The sequence below is a fragment of the Halichoeres trimaculatus genome, unplaced genomic scaffold (genome assembly GCF_033239565.1).
Source record: "Halichoeres trimaculatus isolate MK-OKI-2021-1 unplaced genomic scaffold, fHalTri1.1 fHalTri1_scaffold_12, whole genome shotgun sequence".
Taxonomy (NCBI): Eukaryota; Metazoa; Chordata; class Actinopteri; order Labriformes; family Labridae; genus Halichoeres; species Halichoeres trimaculatus.
The window spans coordinates 25,990,953-26,008,547 of record NW_027437190.1 but is presented as its reverse complement, the minus strand read 5'-3'; the positions used below and the strand labels follow the sequence as shown (position 1 = coordinate 26,008,547).

The 17,595-nt window shown below is 39.9% G+C and overlaps 1 protein-coding gene and 2 long non-coding RNA genes across 4 annotated transcripts in view; 2 read left to right on the top strand and 1 right to left on the bottom strand.

Annotated features, from left to right (window-relative positions):
• Positions 1 to 652: 652 nt before the first annotated feature.
• sh3d21 (SH3 domain containing 21) lies at positions 653 to 14,417 on the top strand. 2 transcript variants are annotated; one of them, XM_074682800.1, is made up of 16 exons: positions 653 to 803; positions 1,357 to 1,514; positions 1,623 to 1,680; positions 2,493 to 2,602; positions 4,160 to 4,250; positions 4,346 to 4,407; positions 4,490 to 4,529; positions 4,922 to 5,013; positions 5,373 to 5,474; positions 5,826 to 5,877; positions 9,569 to 9,619; positions 9,717 to 9,834; positions 10,742 to 10,901; positions 12,677 to 12,867; positions 13,746 to 13,809; positions 13,917 to 14,417. In XM_074682800.1, exons 1-16 carry the CDS (start codon positions 800 to 802, stop codon positions 13,941 to 13,943), a joined length of 1,380 nt encoding a protein of 459 aa, XP_074538901.1. In that variant the 5' UTR covers positions 653 to 799; the 3' UTR covers positions 13,944 to 14,417. The 2 variants fall into 2 exon arrangements, with proteins under 2 accessions (XP_074538901.1, XP_074538900.1); XM_074682799.1 differs by having other exon boundaries at positions 654 to 803; positions 4,919 to 5,013.
• A 517-nt stretch (positions 14,418 to 14,934) lies between these two features.
• On the bottom strand, positions 14,935 to 17,539 carry LOC141800345 (uncharacterized). The gene is made up of 3 exons (XR_012599330.1): positions 17,381 to 17,539; positions 16,727 to 16,759; positions 14,935 to 15,033 (listed from the first exon to the last, which is right to left on the bottom strand). It is a non-coding gene; the product is annotated as an uncharacterized LOC141800345 (long non-coding RNA).
• The window catches only part of LOC141800344 (uncharacterized), a 28,187-nt gene continuing 27,911 nt past the window's right edge, over positions 17,320 to 17,595 (top strand). The window contains exon 1 of the long non-coding RNA XR_012599329.1: positions 17,320 to 17,413. This is a non-coding gene — a long non-coding RNA (uncharacterized LOC141800344). The remainder of the gene's footprint in view (positions 17,414 to 17,595) is intronic.

The following is a 17,595-nucleotide window of genomic DNA, read 5'->3' as shown; positions in this document are numbered from 1 at the left end:
ATCAACCAAACACAAATTGGTCTTACTTTTTGTGCTACATTTAATTAAGTTCCTAACATCATAGAAAACGTATTTTTCTAAAGCAGTAACGGAAATGGTGAAATGTCAGAGGAGAGGACACCAAATGTGATAAATTAAACCTATATGAGCTGTGTACACCTACAGAAGGTTTTAATCTAGCTATAAAATGTGTTTGTCAGTGTTTCTATTTCAGTGTCTTATAGTTTGTTAATCCAGTCTTGCATAGCCTGCTTCTGCTTTCTATAAATAGTCGTCCAGGTGCCTTTAAGGGCTAATAACAAACACACTATAAGAGACACACAACCCAACTTCATTGAACCCTGTATTAATTCTGAGTTACCCTCTAAAAGCAGACACATGACATAGATCAGTGGATCTGGATTTAAAAGTTTTTGTGTGATTAATGAACACTGACATTTGTCTAATGAACTTTGTCGTCACGCTCCATTTTTAACCCTTATGAGTATTGTTGTAAACCTGTCTTACCTGCTCTCCCCTCTCTTTCTCTCCCTGTCTCTTTCTCTCCCTCCCTCACCCTCGCTGCTCTGTGTGACCCATCCTACTCCTTGTCTCTGACTTGCCATGACTAGCCCACAGGAAAAGTTGCTCAATGTTAATGTTTGACAAGAAGGAAGAAGGGCCTTGGCTGTCATATCTCCGAGTCTGAGACAACAGAGCCACGCTTTTTCAGTTCTCCTTACTGCTTCTGTGAGAGTTTGTCTGCAGCTTTGTGAAGGAATTACAAATTTAGATAGGAAAGGGAAAGAAAGACAGAAAAATGGGTGAGTCAGCTTTGTCACTATTTCATGATATGTTAGAATTTCTGGATGTTTTAATCCTCTCAGATTTGCTATTGCTAGGACTCTGGGAGTTTGGTGTTGAAAACGAAGAGGTGTTAAATAAAGAAAAAAGAAGATAGTTTGTGAAAATGTTTTAAGTTGGCACGTAAGCAAAACTGAAGCACTGATGTGTTAATGTTATTGCATAACTCACAGACTGACTAAATTAATGTTTGTGCCAGAAAACTGTTACAACATTTTCAGTGTTTACCAAGATTTTTTGGCAACTAGTGCTATAAAAGCTACTCAGCTTTTCTGTCAAATGTTTAATTATCCTGTTGCTGGAGGATAACTATAATATGTAAATAGTGTTTTCTGTTTGTAAGAAGCTGTATAGTTTATCTCCAGTCCTTCAAAGTCTATATCCCTGGCTATAGACTACACTGCTAGGTTTGTCTGGGTATTAAAATGTCAGGGCACATCACTTGTGCAGCCAGTACAACAGCCTCTCTGCAAAGGATCTAATTTTCTGCCCCATTTGCTGCTGCCACTGCAGAGGTGCTGGTGCTGGTCGACTTCGAGGGCGCCATGGGAGACGAGCTCTCAGTAAAGATGGGGGATGTGGTCAAAAACGTCACCAAGGCCAGTGAGGAGGGATGGTTGGAGGGGGAGCTGGGAGGGAAGAGAGGTATTTTTCCTGCCAGCTTTGTAAAGGTCTGTAAATGCAGCATGACCAACATAACATCACAAAACTGCACTGTCACTACTATGTTGTGTGTTTTTGTATGTTTATCAAGATGTATCACATTTCTTCTGTTACAGGAGGTGCCAGTCTTTTTAATTGGTGACAGCAAGAGGGAACCAAGGAGCATAAGAAAAAGTAAAACAATAAGTTTCAATCCTCAAGTCTCTAATTTCTTTACCTCTGCAAAGAAAGCTGACACAAGCTATCAATACAGAGGAGCTAAGAAACCATTAACCTCTTTCTTTTCTTCTAAGTACGATCACATATTTTTGTACTGTCATAGCTTTGCAAGCTTTTATATTTGCTTTTAACTTCATGTATGACCTAGAACTCTTATCAGCTGAGTATCACTTTGTTTTGAAAAACAAATATTTGATGCTTAATTCAATATTTACCCACCATGGGGTCTCGTTGTGAGGTGATCACCAGATTTCATTCATGTAACACTGAAAAGTCAAGCAACTTATATTATTGGCACTTAGTGATAGTTAAGGTAATCTAAATTTAAATAATTTCTAACAAACCTGAACAACATGAACCTCTATAGCAGGCTAGAACTAGCTTGCATTGAAAAATTCTTGACAATGCTGTTTAACATGTGACTTCAAGAGTGTGAAAACTCCAGCATTGAAATCTGCGGTGAATGTGGTGCATGCACTCAGCAAGACAGTGCAGAGAGCTAGCTGACTGTAAATATATGTCTACCACATCCTGGCCACACAAATCTTAATTATAACGTATTGAAAATTTAGCGGGTCAAAACAAACAATGTCTTTGAAGGCAACACAAATGAGTGCCTTTGCTCTCCTAAAGCCATCCCACTGGGATTATCTTGCATCCTTTTAATCTAAACGCCTCATTACAGAGCTCCAGTTTCTTTATAAGCGTTTTGATTTTAAACTCCACAAACGTCTGTTGATGTAGCGGCCCAATCTTTGTCTCTCCAGCAAAGAAAATGAAACAGGTGAGGAAATGCGAGGTGGCGTATGCCTACGACCCCATGAATGAGGATGAGCTGCAGCTGACTGTGGGAGAGACCATAGAGATCATCAGAGAGGTAGAGTCTATTTTTTTCTACATTGCTGCCTTTAGGCTAAAACCTTAGCACTATATGCTAATTAAATACTTGCTTCAGAAATGTTCCCAGAGGTAAACAAAGAGCATTTTTCTCATCACAGTCACAGATTGTTTGTGCTTACACTCCCTTTGTATGTGGCAGCCAGGCTAACAAAGCATGTTTCCCGGACAAATCACAGCTTTAGGGAAATGCATGAGAAGTGATCTAACTGGTTCTGAGAGTCTGAGAGTTTGGAGTGAGCTAAAAACAGTGGCTATGATCTCTGGAATGTGTATTGTTGACAGTAATCATATCAACTTTCTGAAAACTGACTTAAGACAGTAAAAATGTATGTTGTATCAAAGTTAAAAGATTTATTAAATTTCTAAAGTTCTGAGTTAGCGCCACTACCATAAAGACGCATAATTCATACATAGTTCTTTTGTAGTTTTGCAACTGAGATAGTTTTTTTTGAAGTTGTCTTAGCCATAGCCATTCTTAGTTTTTTACTTTGCCATTTATTAGTATTATCAGGCCAAAGACTTAAGTCCTCAGAAAGGCGGACTGGGTTCGACACCAACCCTCCGCTCTTTGCGACATTTCTCTGTCAGTTTCGTAGGTTTGTTCACTGTCTCTTTTTGGAATAAAAACTAAACTGTACATTTAGATTGATCTCTATTATGTACATAAAGTCTTCATTACACAAAGAAGTAAAAAAAAAATGGGTATCCAGGAGCTTTGAGTGTTTCAGCAAAATTTCATCTCAGCTTATTACCTGGCTCTCCAACTTTGTGTCAGATTCTTCATTCCGATTGGTTAAAACCCTTGACAATGGTTATTAAGTTTCACCAACATGAGCAACACCAGAGGCGAATTGATTACACATCATGTCTGATAAATCTGCCAATTGGAGTTCCCAAAGTTTAGCTTCTGCTTGTTCTCACCGTGGACCATAAGTTCCAGCATCATATTGTCAAACGATGTGGTTAAAATGTTAGTTTCAGTCATAAATACTTCTATACCCAATAATTTTAAATCAGGACAATAATATTTCATTTAATGCTTTTTGCCAACGTGTGTGTATCTCAAGCTAATAGCCAGGTAATAAGCAATATAATGTGCAGTTAGCGGGAAGCTATGGGATACAGAACCCCCTCAGGGTTCAACATATAGCACAAAAAGTAAGGCAATTTTTGTTTGGTAGATTACTTTGTTGTAACAATGCTTCATGGCAAGAATCTTACACTGCAAAAAAAAAAAAAAAAGCCTGTTATTTACCTTTTCAATGGTGACACATTCGGGACGAGCTGTACAACTGAGTATGTGGGTTGTTTCCCATGAAAGATTTGCCACATCTTCTCATTGCCAATGCCAAACAGCTTATTCTCCTGATGCTATTAACCCTTGGTTCGAGCTTCTGGTACCCCTTGACATTCAGGGGCCTAATTAGCACTTGATTGGATGCACCTGTGAGTGTAGGCAGTAAGTGTGTGCTTCATTCATGTTTTTTCTATTATATGTTGACATGTTCTTCCTCTCATGTGATCTACATAACAGATAGAAGATGGATGGTGGATGGGGCTTAAAAATGGCAAAATTGGAGCGTTTCCGTCAAATTTTGTCAAGGAGATATTTGTTTCCCCTAAAGGTTAGCTTCGTCGACAATTCTGTTTAATCTTCTTTCGCTTTTGTTCCTTCATGTGATTAAATCAAACACTAATTATTGGCAAACACTCATTGCAGAAGTAAAGCAAAGTGAGGGGAAGGCAAGACCCAAGCTCACAGACGCAGTATTCAGTAAGGAGGTGAGTGATGCAGAAATACGATCTGTGAAGTGGAGCATTGGTCAAGATACTTTTTACAAGCGTTCTTATTTTCTGTTTTAAGGTATCTCAAAGAGCAAGTGTGAGAAACAAAGGAAAACAAGGTGAGTAAGCTTCATGAAAAAGCTGGTAGCTTTTGGAGCATAGTTTTAAAAGTAGTTCCACAGGTAGAGGAGTTGAACAGGTCTATTTATACCCTGGAACAACAGGTGGTAACTCCTGCACTTTTACCTGAGAGGTTTGTGGGTGTGGTTATATGCACTTTCAGAACGGCGTCATGATTAATCATTTTATAGAGTTACGCCTGAGAGGGAAATCTTACAGGGATCAAGGTTTACAGCTTTTATCTCGAAATGTCACAACTTCTTTCTGGTTATTCTCTTAGTCATGATGTGCCGGGTGTGTGCAAGAAAGATAAGACTTGTCATTGTTGCAAGATGCTATCCCAGTCACGCATGCTCAGTAATGGTTGGTTTCTATAATGTCTCCTCAGCAGTGGAGTATTGCCAAGTTATGTTTGACTACAAGTCCAAAGCAGAGGATGAGCTGGATCTAACGAAAGGGGACATTGTGGTGATCCTTAGGAAGGTTCGAGCACACGTTATTGTTTTCACATGATGTCACTGTTCTTCTTTCACAGTCTCAGAAACACCTTGGGTGTTTTTTACAAATTAGTTCCACTCTTGTATCATATTGTTCAACCAGCCAAACCAGTTAGGTCACCTGTCAAAGTAATTATGTGCCACTGTGCACAATGACACATAGATTTGTTTTCATTGTACAAATACAGCAGCAGGCCAACTCTGTTAAAATCTTGTAGGGGGGAAAGATACGACTGGAAAAATTTGCTTGACCATTTGGTAACCTCTGTGCTGTAATTTCACTTCCCAAAGGATACTATTGTTGTGTTTGAGCCTCTGATGTGACTCTTTAATCTTCATCTAAAGGAAACAGAAGATGAAGGCTGGTGGGAGGGAGAGCTAAACGGACGCTGTGGCTTCTTCCCTGATAACTTTGTCATGGTGATTCCCCCGATGGACAATCTGAAAGTGAGCGAACATAAACATTACCTTAAGACTATCTGTGCTGGAGCAGACCTAGCAGACAAAGATATTCATTTCGACGACTTGACTCTTCTGTCATGTTTCCGTGGAACTACTTCATCGTAATTCATACTTTTAAACTATACTTTAAACAGTTTAATCTATGCGTGTTGTCTGATACTCGTCTTACTTTAGCAGGTCAGCTAGCAGTGAGTCAGGGTTGTGTTCAACATCCTCTGTTTGGGAGTTACTCACTGAAAATTCCCTCGGTGGAAAGAGTGTGAAATAGAGATGCCTTTGAATCACAGGGTGACATTCTTGCCAACCTGGTGACTTTTTTCATTTCTCTCCCTCTAGTCTGGGACCATAAGCCAACCACCAGCTCGCAACATCAACAAGAAACTCACAGGTAAGAGAGCTTAATGCAGTGTTGCACTGATCAAACACACAGGGACAAATACTGTTTGACATGTTTTAAAGGTTCTCGTCTGATTCACGACTTCTGGCTGCTGCAGTGTTTAGACTGGCACGGAGCTGTGGCAGTCTGGACTGTGAGGGACTGTTGTTTTAGCAGATGGAGACACTGGCAGCAGACTTGGCTCGGTGATTTCTAGAGAGTGGTGTAAAAACAGACAAAATGGTCCCCTGATAAGTGTGATTATTTTGATGTAGTGGGTATGCAAAGAGAACTAACAGCCTTTTTAAGTAGTTCTGAATACTCACTCAATACAGTTCATCCAACTTCTGTTTCCTCCAGTTTCCAATATGCTTTACAACTCTGAAGTTAAACCTACCCATCAATATGTTTAAGGCCCTGTGGGGACTTTATGAGTGATCTTAAAATAGTCTTACAACAATCCATGTTTTAAATGAAATTATCAGCACCTAGATAAGGGATACGGTATTTCTTAAGGCAATTTCTCAGTATTAATGGTTGTGTCAAATTTTTCTGAGAGCAAACAAACCCATTTGCAGCACATTGACTTTAAGTACCCATGATGACACTATGCTGGCCGGCAAAGTTTAGCAGTAAGAAGTGAGTTGACCAATTGAGAAGGAAAAAACCTGGGCTTCTGGACACAAAACTATGGTACAAACTTAGCTACAAGCTTGCTTGCTGGCATCACTAGCATTGTGTAACTACAAATATTTACATTACCTTATTGCCTTGCATCCAACAAAAATCTGTTTTGACATACAGGAGATGTCTCAGGAAGTTTGCTTTTAACAAAAATACCTAAGCCTTGGCAGGAGTCAGCTTTTTACAACAATGGGAGAGTGATCATGGGAAACAGAGTCTTTATCCTAAAAAAAGACAACTGTTATGTTATGATATGATGTTCAACCAGATTCTGTTTCAGGATTAGTTCAGGTTAAAGCTACTGTACAAAACTTTCAGTTTGATCTCAACACCTTCTTTGAACCGTACAGTAACTTTTATCTTCAACTGTTATTTTTTTACCGGTACATTGGCATTTTTTTTTTTTTTTGCAAAAGAGGCTGTTTTTGTAAGATGATGTGAATCCTCTTCTCTAACATCCATCACGCTGTAGCTGTTTTGGTATTAAAAAATAATACCAATGTAATTAGTCTCAAAGCTGGCAGTCTGAAATGCTTTTGTAGTTCTTATTGAGGCATCAAGGTGGAGCTGGAGCTTTACTAAGAGATAGTTTAATTTAATTGTTTTCTGCTTCGGTTAATTTATTATGTAAAAGGAAACCAACATCAACACCCTCCGAAACAAAAAAGATGAAAAATCAAATCTGTGAGCCATACAAAGCAGGATGTGGCTTCTTGTGAGCCTGCAGCTGAGGAGTGCTGCCCTTGGTGCAAGATGCAGAGGTGGCAAAATGTAGCACACAGTAAAATGTCAACGGTAAACTTACTTGGTTGGAAATTTCTAAATGCATTCACAAGAAAACATGTTGTTTACAAGCAGCTGGCACAGTTTTTGTAAAGTGTTTTGCTCAAGACCCCAATGAATTGCATCAATACTAGCATCATGCTATCATAATCTGGCCCATCACTTTTATTACAGTCTTTTTTCCACACAATATCACTCACAAGCATTTTACAGGAAGTCTGAGACTATAGAGAGATGGGGGATGGTTAGACTGGTCATGTGACACAGTTCAGGAGTCTTGGAGGAAACAGGGGTGGTGCGGTAGGGAGGGAGGGAGGGAGGGAGGGAGGGAGGGAAGGGGAGCTTTGTCACTGAGATTTTCACAACCAGCACAAGAAGCAGCACTTGATCTACTACTGCTGTTTGGATGGTTTGCTTAGGAGGGAATGTTGCATAATGCTCTGAACATTCAAGGTAGGCTTCCTGTTGTGTCATTGAGCCTGTTATCAATCTCTTGTTGTGCAAAGTAGTATGTGTTTTTTATTTAAAGCCTATGTATTAGAGCGGTTCAACTTGTTAGATTTGCTTTTTGTGGTGTATACTCTTCTGTTTGGATTAAGACATAGAAACCATATCAACGTGTCTACTCTCTCAGTCTCCTGTAGTCTCCAGGCTGTAATTTTTCTGTGAGCTTAGCCACTAACTCCCCCTCATGAACTTGTTGGGACCCATGAGAATTGTTTCTGCCGTGCTATTGGATACAGCTGTGACCCGGCCTCCTGAAGTGATAGTTCACATCCTTGCCATCCCATGCAGCTTCTCATAAACTAGATTACAGTTTAATTAAAAGCCCAGAAGCATTCTTTCTTCACCACATTAAACTTTAATTCTAGGGTAAGAAATGCAAATTCTTCTCTTAAGGCAGATAAAATCAGCCCGCGGCACTTGAACTGTTAGTGTAACAGACCTCCTCAGTCATGTCATGGAAAACAACAACACAGCAGTGAATGGTGTACAGTGGATTTTTTTTTTTTTTTTGCTGTTACGGAAGAAGCACACCTGCACAAGGTGTGAAAGCTTCTATTTATGAAACACAGATTTGCTGAGCGTGCTTTTTGTAGCAGCATCCTGCTCTGTTTTTATGTCGTTGCACACAACGACACCTGCACAAGGTCTTTATGACTCATTTATAGCACGCAAATAGACTCAAAGAGACTACATTTGTCTGATAAAATGTTTGTCTCTCCCTCATTTTGTGTGGAAACTCTTTTTCGGTTGTTTTACATTTAAAGGGGTTGTTGCTTTGTGCTTGTTAAGTGAGGTCATATGAGGTCGTATGAGGTAACTGTCATTACTCTATCATCCACAGGAGACACTCTGGTGGTGGAACATGTTTGTATTGTTAAATATTGCAAAAACAAATTGTTTTTCAAACAGCAAACTGAAATTCTATTAATATACTACATTGCTGTTATTAGTTTATGTTCTCTGTGCTGTGTCTCCTGCTCGTTTCCAGGTGAGGCCACTGATTAATAATGAGGTCCACCTGGTCCCCAGCCTTAACAAGCTCACTGCTGCTTGCAGTAGTGAGAGGCCTTTGATTTGGGGACTGCTCCTGTGCTGCCTCTTGTGGGATTTTGTTGTATTTATTAACTTTTGTGATTAATTAATTTAATTATTGGCATATATTAATGAACTATTTTATAATAACTATTTTAATGGGTTAAGATGTTGTATTAATTTTTTGAAAGAACCTTCTTCTGATTAAGTAAACTATGCGGTAATCTCACTTCTGCACTTCCGTGCCAGTTTTAAGTTTCTAAACCAAGGTGCCAAGTTGACCAGGATTCCCTGTGGGTAATGGGGACGTGCATTTTTGGCAAAAATACAATTCTATAGTCACTGCTAACTGTAAGCTGATTATCTTAATAGTTAAATAGGATACCAGGATGGATTGGTATCCATCCTGATATCAGATCAGGCTTTCTGAGTTCGTACCGGACTGGTACCAGATACCAAGATCTGATCAGTGCACCCTTACCTCTCATGCTACTAGTTCAAATTAGGAACCGTAAAGTAGGACCACCAACAACCGGTGACACCAAACGCCCCAGAGAGGTGGGCATTGCTTCAAGGGTTGATATTGTGGTTGGACCATAGCCAATGGGTTCTCAGGCTGATTTTATATCAACCATACATACTGATTTTTACATCTTGCAACTTAGTAGTAATGGTTAGTTTTTTTGCTACTTTTCAGGGAAGACAGACACCTCAGCAATGGAGAAAGGGGGACTAGCAAAGACAAAAGGTAAAGTGTCAGTGGGTTTCATTTGGAATTAACACCAGACACACTCCTGTTAGAGACAATTTTTGTTCAGTATTAATTTAGTGAGTTTGCTTTTTAGATGACAAACCAGATGGTAAGGACCTAAGAAGCAATCCTCCAACCAAAGTCAAGCTGCCATCCCTCAACAAGCCCAGCCCACCCCCAGTCAAAGACAAACCCAACAAGGTTCTGCCAAAGTAAGTGATGCCAACAACAACACCCTTGACTTTGTGTCTCCAGACTAATCTGCATTCACAACCCCTGAAGTCTTACTGGACAATAATTCCTCCATGTCAGGGCCATGAATGGTATTTCATTAGCAATGTTTTTTTTAAGCAAAAGGCCTTCAAGAAATGTCAGGAACAATCTCTCCTCTTCATTCTGGCACTGAAAGCGGCGCCTTCAGATGCTAAAGGCTTTGGTCGACACCAAGAGTTGCCATGGTGTCCTTAAAGAAGAATGCCAGGATGCCCGACCTTTAGCGGCTCAGTGGAAACTCTGGGATGAGTCAGATCGAGCCCAAACAGACGAGAGCAGCCCATTTCCTGTTTCCTGCGCAAAACACACACAAACAGGCACACACGAACGACTGAGAAAACAAAACGGCCCAGTCTTGAGGGGACTGCTAATGGAGAGCAACCTTTTACTAAAATAAGTTTCCAGGCAAATGTGTTTGGACAGGATTTCTTCCAAACCAGTTTACTTCTTAAACTTCAAGAATGTTTCAATGCTACTCTTGAGTTTTCCAGGCGTTAACCCTCTGGATGAATCACTTTTCAAACTAAAATCCAATCTTACTTATGCTTAAAGGTTATTAAAGTTGAGATGCATATGAGTTTTGACAGGAGAGTAGTTAAATCTAAAAAAATGGGACATGTGCAGAGAGACTTCAAGACTCTAGCTGCCATGCTCTGCACCTGCTTCCATCACAGTTTCGGAAACTGGAAACCACATCCTTGTCTTTCAATGTGCACAAAGGTTTATTTTCTCACTTGTGAGGTTCTGTGAGAATTTCCGAGAAATTCAGATGTTTTTTTTTCCTCTGATGCTCCCAACCTGTCAAGCCTCACATAAATCAATAACATTTATTATAATTTCCAACAGAACCAATGGCGATGCTGCTCCTGTTCCACCAAAACAACCTGAGGAGAAAGACAACAACCAGTTTGAAGGTGTGGATCTGCAGACTGAAAAGCTGAGTCATCCTACAGCAAACAGAGCAAAACCCCCACAGAGGAGACCACCGTCAGGCCTGCCCACAGCGGTAAGTGACAAACTCATTATCATTTGTCTTTTCTATGACAGCTTTGGTCAAAGTGGGAACAATATAGGAGTGCAGTGTTACCAGAGACAACTGCTGAGCCACTATGGTGATACTAACCACTTTTCTGCAGACGACCTTTGCAACTAAAGATTATCACTGCAACAATGGAGCAACGCCCTTCTTATCTTTTGGAAACTCGTCAGGCACAGGTAGAAAAATAGGGCTCTTTAGAGAGGAAGGCCCATTTAGCACTTCATGGTAGGCTTTGCTGCAGTTAAAGCATCAACACATTTTCATGTCAAGATGTTTTTAGCACAGGAAGAAATCAATTTTCATACAACCCAGCTTTCATCTTACAATGTATAAATAATGGCACTAAAATTAAACATGTTCTAAATTCTACAGTTCTACAGTTTTATTTAGCAAAGCGACGTACAACACAAGCAAGAATTTAGACAGAAGGAAGACCCTAGTTAGTGCAACCAAAGTGCTACAAGTTATTGGGCTACAGGTGCTGCCATTAAGTGCAAGTTTTATTTCATTTTCTATTTTATGTATTATTATTATTATTTCTTTATATGGGGGGTGGGGTACAATAATCAACAAGCCAACTGCATGCAATGCTGCAAAAGTATACCTCAATCTTCATCAAAATTCAGTAATAGTGCTAAAAAAATCACAAGAGCTGAGTCATAGACCCTCTGACTCATTCTACCCCTGGGGGCAAAGAGGAGAAGGGTCAGCTAAAGTGTGCAAGTGTTCCCTGAACAGATAAGTTTTCAGACTTCTCTTAAAAGTAGAAAGGGACTCTGCGGTTCGAATAGAGTTAGGTAATTCATTCCACCATTTGGGCACAACAGAGGAGAAGAGTCTGGCTAGTGATTTGGAGCCGCGCTGGGCTGGGAGCACCAGGTGTCTTTCACAACCAGAGCGTAGTGGGCGAGAGGGAGTGTATACCTGGATGAAGGACCCCAGGTAGGCAGTAGCCATTCTTGTTAATGTTTTGTACGCCAGGAGAAGAGCTTTGAATTTGATTCGAGCTGCTACTGGAAGCCAGTGAAGCGAGATTAACAGCTGTGTGACGTGTGCTTCTGTCTACATTTACATTTTCTGTGCAAAAACAAAACCAAAGTCTATTAACATCAAACAAATGGAGCATTCATTGGCTACGCTTTCATTTATTAAATGTCATCAAGAGCCACTGGCCTTTGGTTATTCTCCCCAAATCAAATGTTGCTCTCTTTAAGAGAAGTATGGACACCCTTGCATGAGGCAGGATCTGCATAAAAAGACAGTGTAGCCACAAGATGTGTTCAAGCAAAGAAATGAATTAGATGCATTCCATTCCACATTCATGAGCAACTAGTTTGGGCCTGATCCTGAAGAGTAGTTCTGGGAAAACCTATCCTCACTCCCTAAAATATCCTTTTATGGATCATACTTGGCTGATCAAAAGTCAGATGTTGGTGTTAAGTTGGTAGAGTTCCACTTTTCAAGGGAGAAACTTCACAAACACTTGTTACCAGTGCCTACTCCTCAGACCAGTATCACCCATAACATATCATATGTCAAAGTTTGGATCTACTCCAGTTAAGCACCAAAATGCAAGAGATGGAGTTTACATAGAGCAGATTGTTATCAAATTAGAATTCCAACAGGGTGAGCCGGCCTCAGCCACTGGTTAAATAAAAAGCTGGGGAATAAACAATGCAACTTAAATATTTCAATACTTCAATCGACATTTGTGGTCATTGAAATCATTTTATTCTTTACAGAGTACAGACAATCTCCTGCCTTCACCTGCAAAGCCTGATGCCCAACCCAAAACGCCCCCACCAACTCGCCCAGCACCACCCAAAGTGGATGGCAAGACTGTTACGCATAAAGATGAACCGACTGTGGAGGGCCTGCAGGCAGAAATCAAAGAGCTGAGGATGCTTCTGGAGATGCTGCAAACACGACAGGAGTGAGTACTACTCATTTCTTTACATTCCCAGTAATATCTGACATAGAGTTGCAGTTTTTTTAACTGTTAAATCTCATAAAGAGACGTATTTATCTTGTGTGTTTGATGGAGCAAGCAGAGACAGGAAGTGACTGATCAAAACCTTAGCGTCAAATTTACATCGTAAATTTCGCCTTCACATTTGATTAGATTTTTGCATTCATGGTAGTTTTAAAATGCTTAATGTGAACCATCACAGCAGCTTGGTTGGCAAACATGACCCATGCTGTGTGCAGATGTGGGATGTTCTGACCGCTGCACTGTCTGCACCCTAAGCATGTGATTTCAAGACCTAAAAGGGTTTCAAACAAAGAAGATATTTTACATCCTTGTCTACTTTTTTAAAACCCCATGTTTACTGTCTTTCCAAATGTTAGCTTTCCCTTGTGTTCCCTGGTTAGATCTTCTCTAAGGACTGTGCACATTCGTACCAGCTGATGGTTTCCTCAGTGCCCTGTTGTTATTGTTGTGGCTGGACCAAAACCGCCAAGTTGCAAAAACTGTAGACTAGACACAGGACACTAGACACTGAAACCTGCTGTTGCTGCATAAAGTTGACTGCAAACTCGGAAGAAAGGTTCATTTGTATGAAATATATTCACAGCTTCTTCAGAGATATGTTAGCTTGCATATCCTGCAAAACTTAACAGTATTAGTTTTACTTTGTTTCACATGATTCAGTTGAATTAAACGATCCCAATTTTGATCAGATTTACCTGTCTTGAAAAGTTTCTTTTTGCATTTTTTGTTTGTTTAACTTGCTAGTTAGTGTATATCTTGACCTACTTCCACACTCACGTCTGCAACCTCCTGCTTTTGCTGCCATCTCTTCTGATCAGGCGAGACATACAAGAAGTGAAAGAAGAACTGAAGGAGGAAAGAAACAAACGAGTGGCACTGCAGGTCAGCAAAGCGTATCTTGCATGCGTGCATACAAATTGCCTGCTGTGAATACAGAGCTTGTGAAAATGATGGTTTCAGTTGATATAATTTGTCTTCTCTTCATTCAGGAGGAGATAAAAGCTTTTAAGAAGTAGCATTAACTCCAACACAGATGAAGACTGGGCGGCTTGTCTGACATGGTGCCATGCTAGCTTCTACACTGCAGATGAACATTTTTGTGAAATGGAACGGGCAGGGAGGAGATGAGACAAGTAAACCCTCCAAATACAGGCACACAACTGAGGGCTAAAGGATCAAGCTAACCGAGCACTGAACTGGAGAATCCTGATCCTTCAAAAGACTTTTACTGTTCAAGCTTTTACATATTTGAATGCTGGAAATCTCAAATATTGTTCTGAGTGGGTTATCCTTTGTTCTAAGGACTGTTTTATACTTCTCTGTTTTAACTGTCACTTTTATCAGTCTTGTCATTAGATATACAGTACAACTGTACATTTTACATCTAAAATAATGAATCCAACATGTGATACATGCAGCTGTGCATATGAGGAAATATTATCATGTCTTTTGCAAAGACCTAAAATATAATTAAGTCAAGATGCTGTTATCTGAATTTTTGTCGATGAAGTTTCTTTGACTTGAATGTAATGCTGCATTATTCCACTAGGTGGCACTGTACGGCAATTTTATACATAGGATTTTGCTTTAGCGGATGCTGAGTTGGTGAAGGGGGTTTGGTGAAAGAGATTACCTCACATTTGAAAACATAAAGACACTGAATTGAGAAAGGGGCACGTGTTAAACATTTATGCAGATGATACTAATCATAGTGCTTTCATGAAACAGACTTGGTGAAACGTCTCAGGAGATAAACAGAGGTTGTGGTGGCCTGTGTTTTTTGCAACTAACTAGAAAGAAAAAAAAAGCATCCTGTGTCACCCGAAGAAAAACTGACTCACTCTAAAAACTCTGAGCATAGTGACTCACTGCAATGGATGCAGAAAGCGTGGGGAGAGAATCAATGAGAAATTCTTTGCACCCACAAGAGGGAGAGCGTTTTAGCCTCACCATATTTGGTCGTCATCAGAGTATAGATTTGGCTCCAAACGGTGCTGGTGGTTGTAGTAGTAGTGGTGTGTTCCTGTCAAAGCCTGCTAGTGTTGCCCGCTGTAGAGCACATCTGGAAGACATCTGGAGCTCATCAGGGACCGGGTGCTTCTGAAACTACCATGGGAACGTACTATTTTTAAAAACTGTGTTGAATAATAGTCATTAAGAGAACACTTCACTTTGGGGAGGTGAGATAAATGAAACTAAACAAACAAATAGGTGCAATTCATATGCAGAGATTGCAGACTTTTGAAAGATGTGAAAAATGAAGGTGCTTTCTGTAAAAGCAAAGATTTAACTTTTTCCACTTCTTTAGCACTCAATAACATCAGTGACGACAGGGCCTGTTACTCTTGGGACACTTTTATAAATCATGATAAACAACTCAAATTGAAACGTGACTCTAGGAAGAAAAAAGAGAACTGTAAGTCCTGGACAAAATGACAGAGCACAGTGCAGTCAGTGCAGCACTGGTGTTGAAAACCAAAGCAGTTGGTAGCTCAGAGGTCAAACACAAAAAAATCCAGCCTGGGTTAAATTTAGAAATTGAGAAAAAGGAGCTGAACTGACAAAGAACAGTCTGCCTCTGTTAAGGGACAGAGCTGGGCAGTTGCAGAGAAAAAAATTATGCATGACCTCATGGGAAATGGCAATAAATCTACCACATATTTCAAAAGCTATTTAAATATGAGCTGAAGGGGTCCAAAGGGCAGATCAAAACTTCTATTTATAACCTTGGAACTATTATAGTGTAATGTTAGTCTAAAAAACTTTCCAATTTGTTAATAACAGTTCAGGATAAGTCGAAATATTTAAAACAGAGGTTACATAAGCTGAAAAGCTATTTGCTTTCAAGTCTTGTTTCTGTGTTTGGTGAAATGACCACAAAAGACAATCAGATCAGTGTTCTTCTATATAGAAATGTTTCCCACACTGTGTTGTGGTTCAGATTCATTGCTTTCCTTAATTGGATTCCCTCGGTGCTGATGTTCACTTAATTTATCGCTTCATTCTTCCACAAACATGTAATCACCAAAGGCTAAATTTGTTGCATATATCTTGATTACATCCTGTGAGATGAAGGAAGAATTATTCGAAATGCTGATTTCCCTGTCTTGTCGAACACATTTAGGTAAACACTTTTCACATGGCGTTAAGTGAAATATAAACTTGAAGCTACTTCAAATTGTCCACACCATCAACTCCACTGATTTTTAAAACGTTCTGACTACATGAGGCATTTTCAAGACCTCAACGGAAGAGATTTCAGTGTAAGTTCCTTCTAAAATCAGCCTGAAGCCTCTATGCTCCTTCAAGTCAGTTTTTCTTGCAAAGACGACTGCTGGAAGTTCTGGAAGAAGTCTGCCTCCCTGTCAAGACCAAGAAATGCTACACAGGCCTCAAGGATGTAGGATGGCTCTAGGTCTAGTTACAGAGTACTGGTGCTTTTTCTTTTGGTATGCCTTTACTGATTTGCCAAGTATTCATACGTTCAGATCTCCTTAATCACCACACCACAAAAGCTTGATGTATTAATATCCAGCACAAACAATCACTAAGTGTGGGCCATTCATCAACGTTCTGCAAATCCTAATTAGCGGCCAAATAATATTTCACTCAGTCAACTCACGTGGAACAGATTTATTAGAGTTGATATTGGCAGTCTAAACTCTGATCGCTTCACTCCCTTTGAGTGTTAAACCACAGCCTGAGCGGCAGTGCAGAGACATTAACAGACTCCCTCTACAACCATATTACAGGGAGTCTGACAGCAGCTATTATGTATGTGTGTGTGGGTATAGCCTACCATCAAGTGAGTGTCCTCTTTTTGTGGCCATTCCTGCACAAAGAAACTGCCATCAGAATAGCATACAATCAAGCAAACTTAAAAACTGTGATTATGAACTGGTGGCAGCTCAAGGCTAGAATAAAGAGAGCTGAGAGTAGCAACAATAAAACCTTATAGGACAAACATTTCTGTATCCTGAGGAAAAAGGAAACTGGCTTTTTTTATGAAGCAAGCTACAGATTGAAATAATTACGTAAAGGGGCAGTGGGACATGTTATGTTTACATGCCATATCCTGTTGCATGAGCCAAAAGCCAAAAATAGTGAACGAAATAAAATAAAGTTTTCCAATAAAACATTTAAGAGCATATAAAAAGCATTACAATGCACATGCCACAACCAACAGCGGTAAATTTATCGGCCACAAGAAAGTCGTTATGGTCATTCACAATACTGCACTGGAAAAAAGCTAACTGACAGCCAGCATCAGGGTTTAACAAAATAAGAGCAGAAATAAGTAACTAAAATATAGAATAAAATGATATTTAAAGCTGTATTAGTTTTGGAGATATTTTGCAGTCTGCATATAAGTGGCGGTTTAACATGTCAAGCCTCATCGTGAGGAGGGCATTTTAGCTGCGTCATAACAAAGAGTTGTAAATTGCAACCCAACCTGTGAGGCGCTGCGGCTCCAGCTTGTCACCAGGTGAGGGTAGACTTCACCTTCTTCTGTTGGTGTCTTTGGACAGCTGCCATGGCTACGTTTACACATTTAAGTCCATACTAACGCTTACGCAGTTCCTTTCTTCCAGACGTTAAATTTGTTGAGGAAGCTAACCTTTTAAGAGCTCGCTAGGATACGTTGGGATATCAAATAGTGAAGCATGA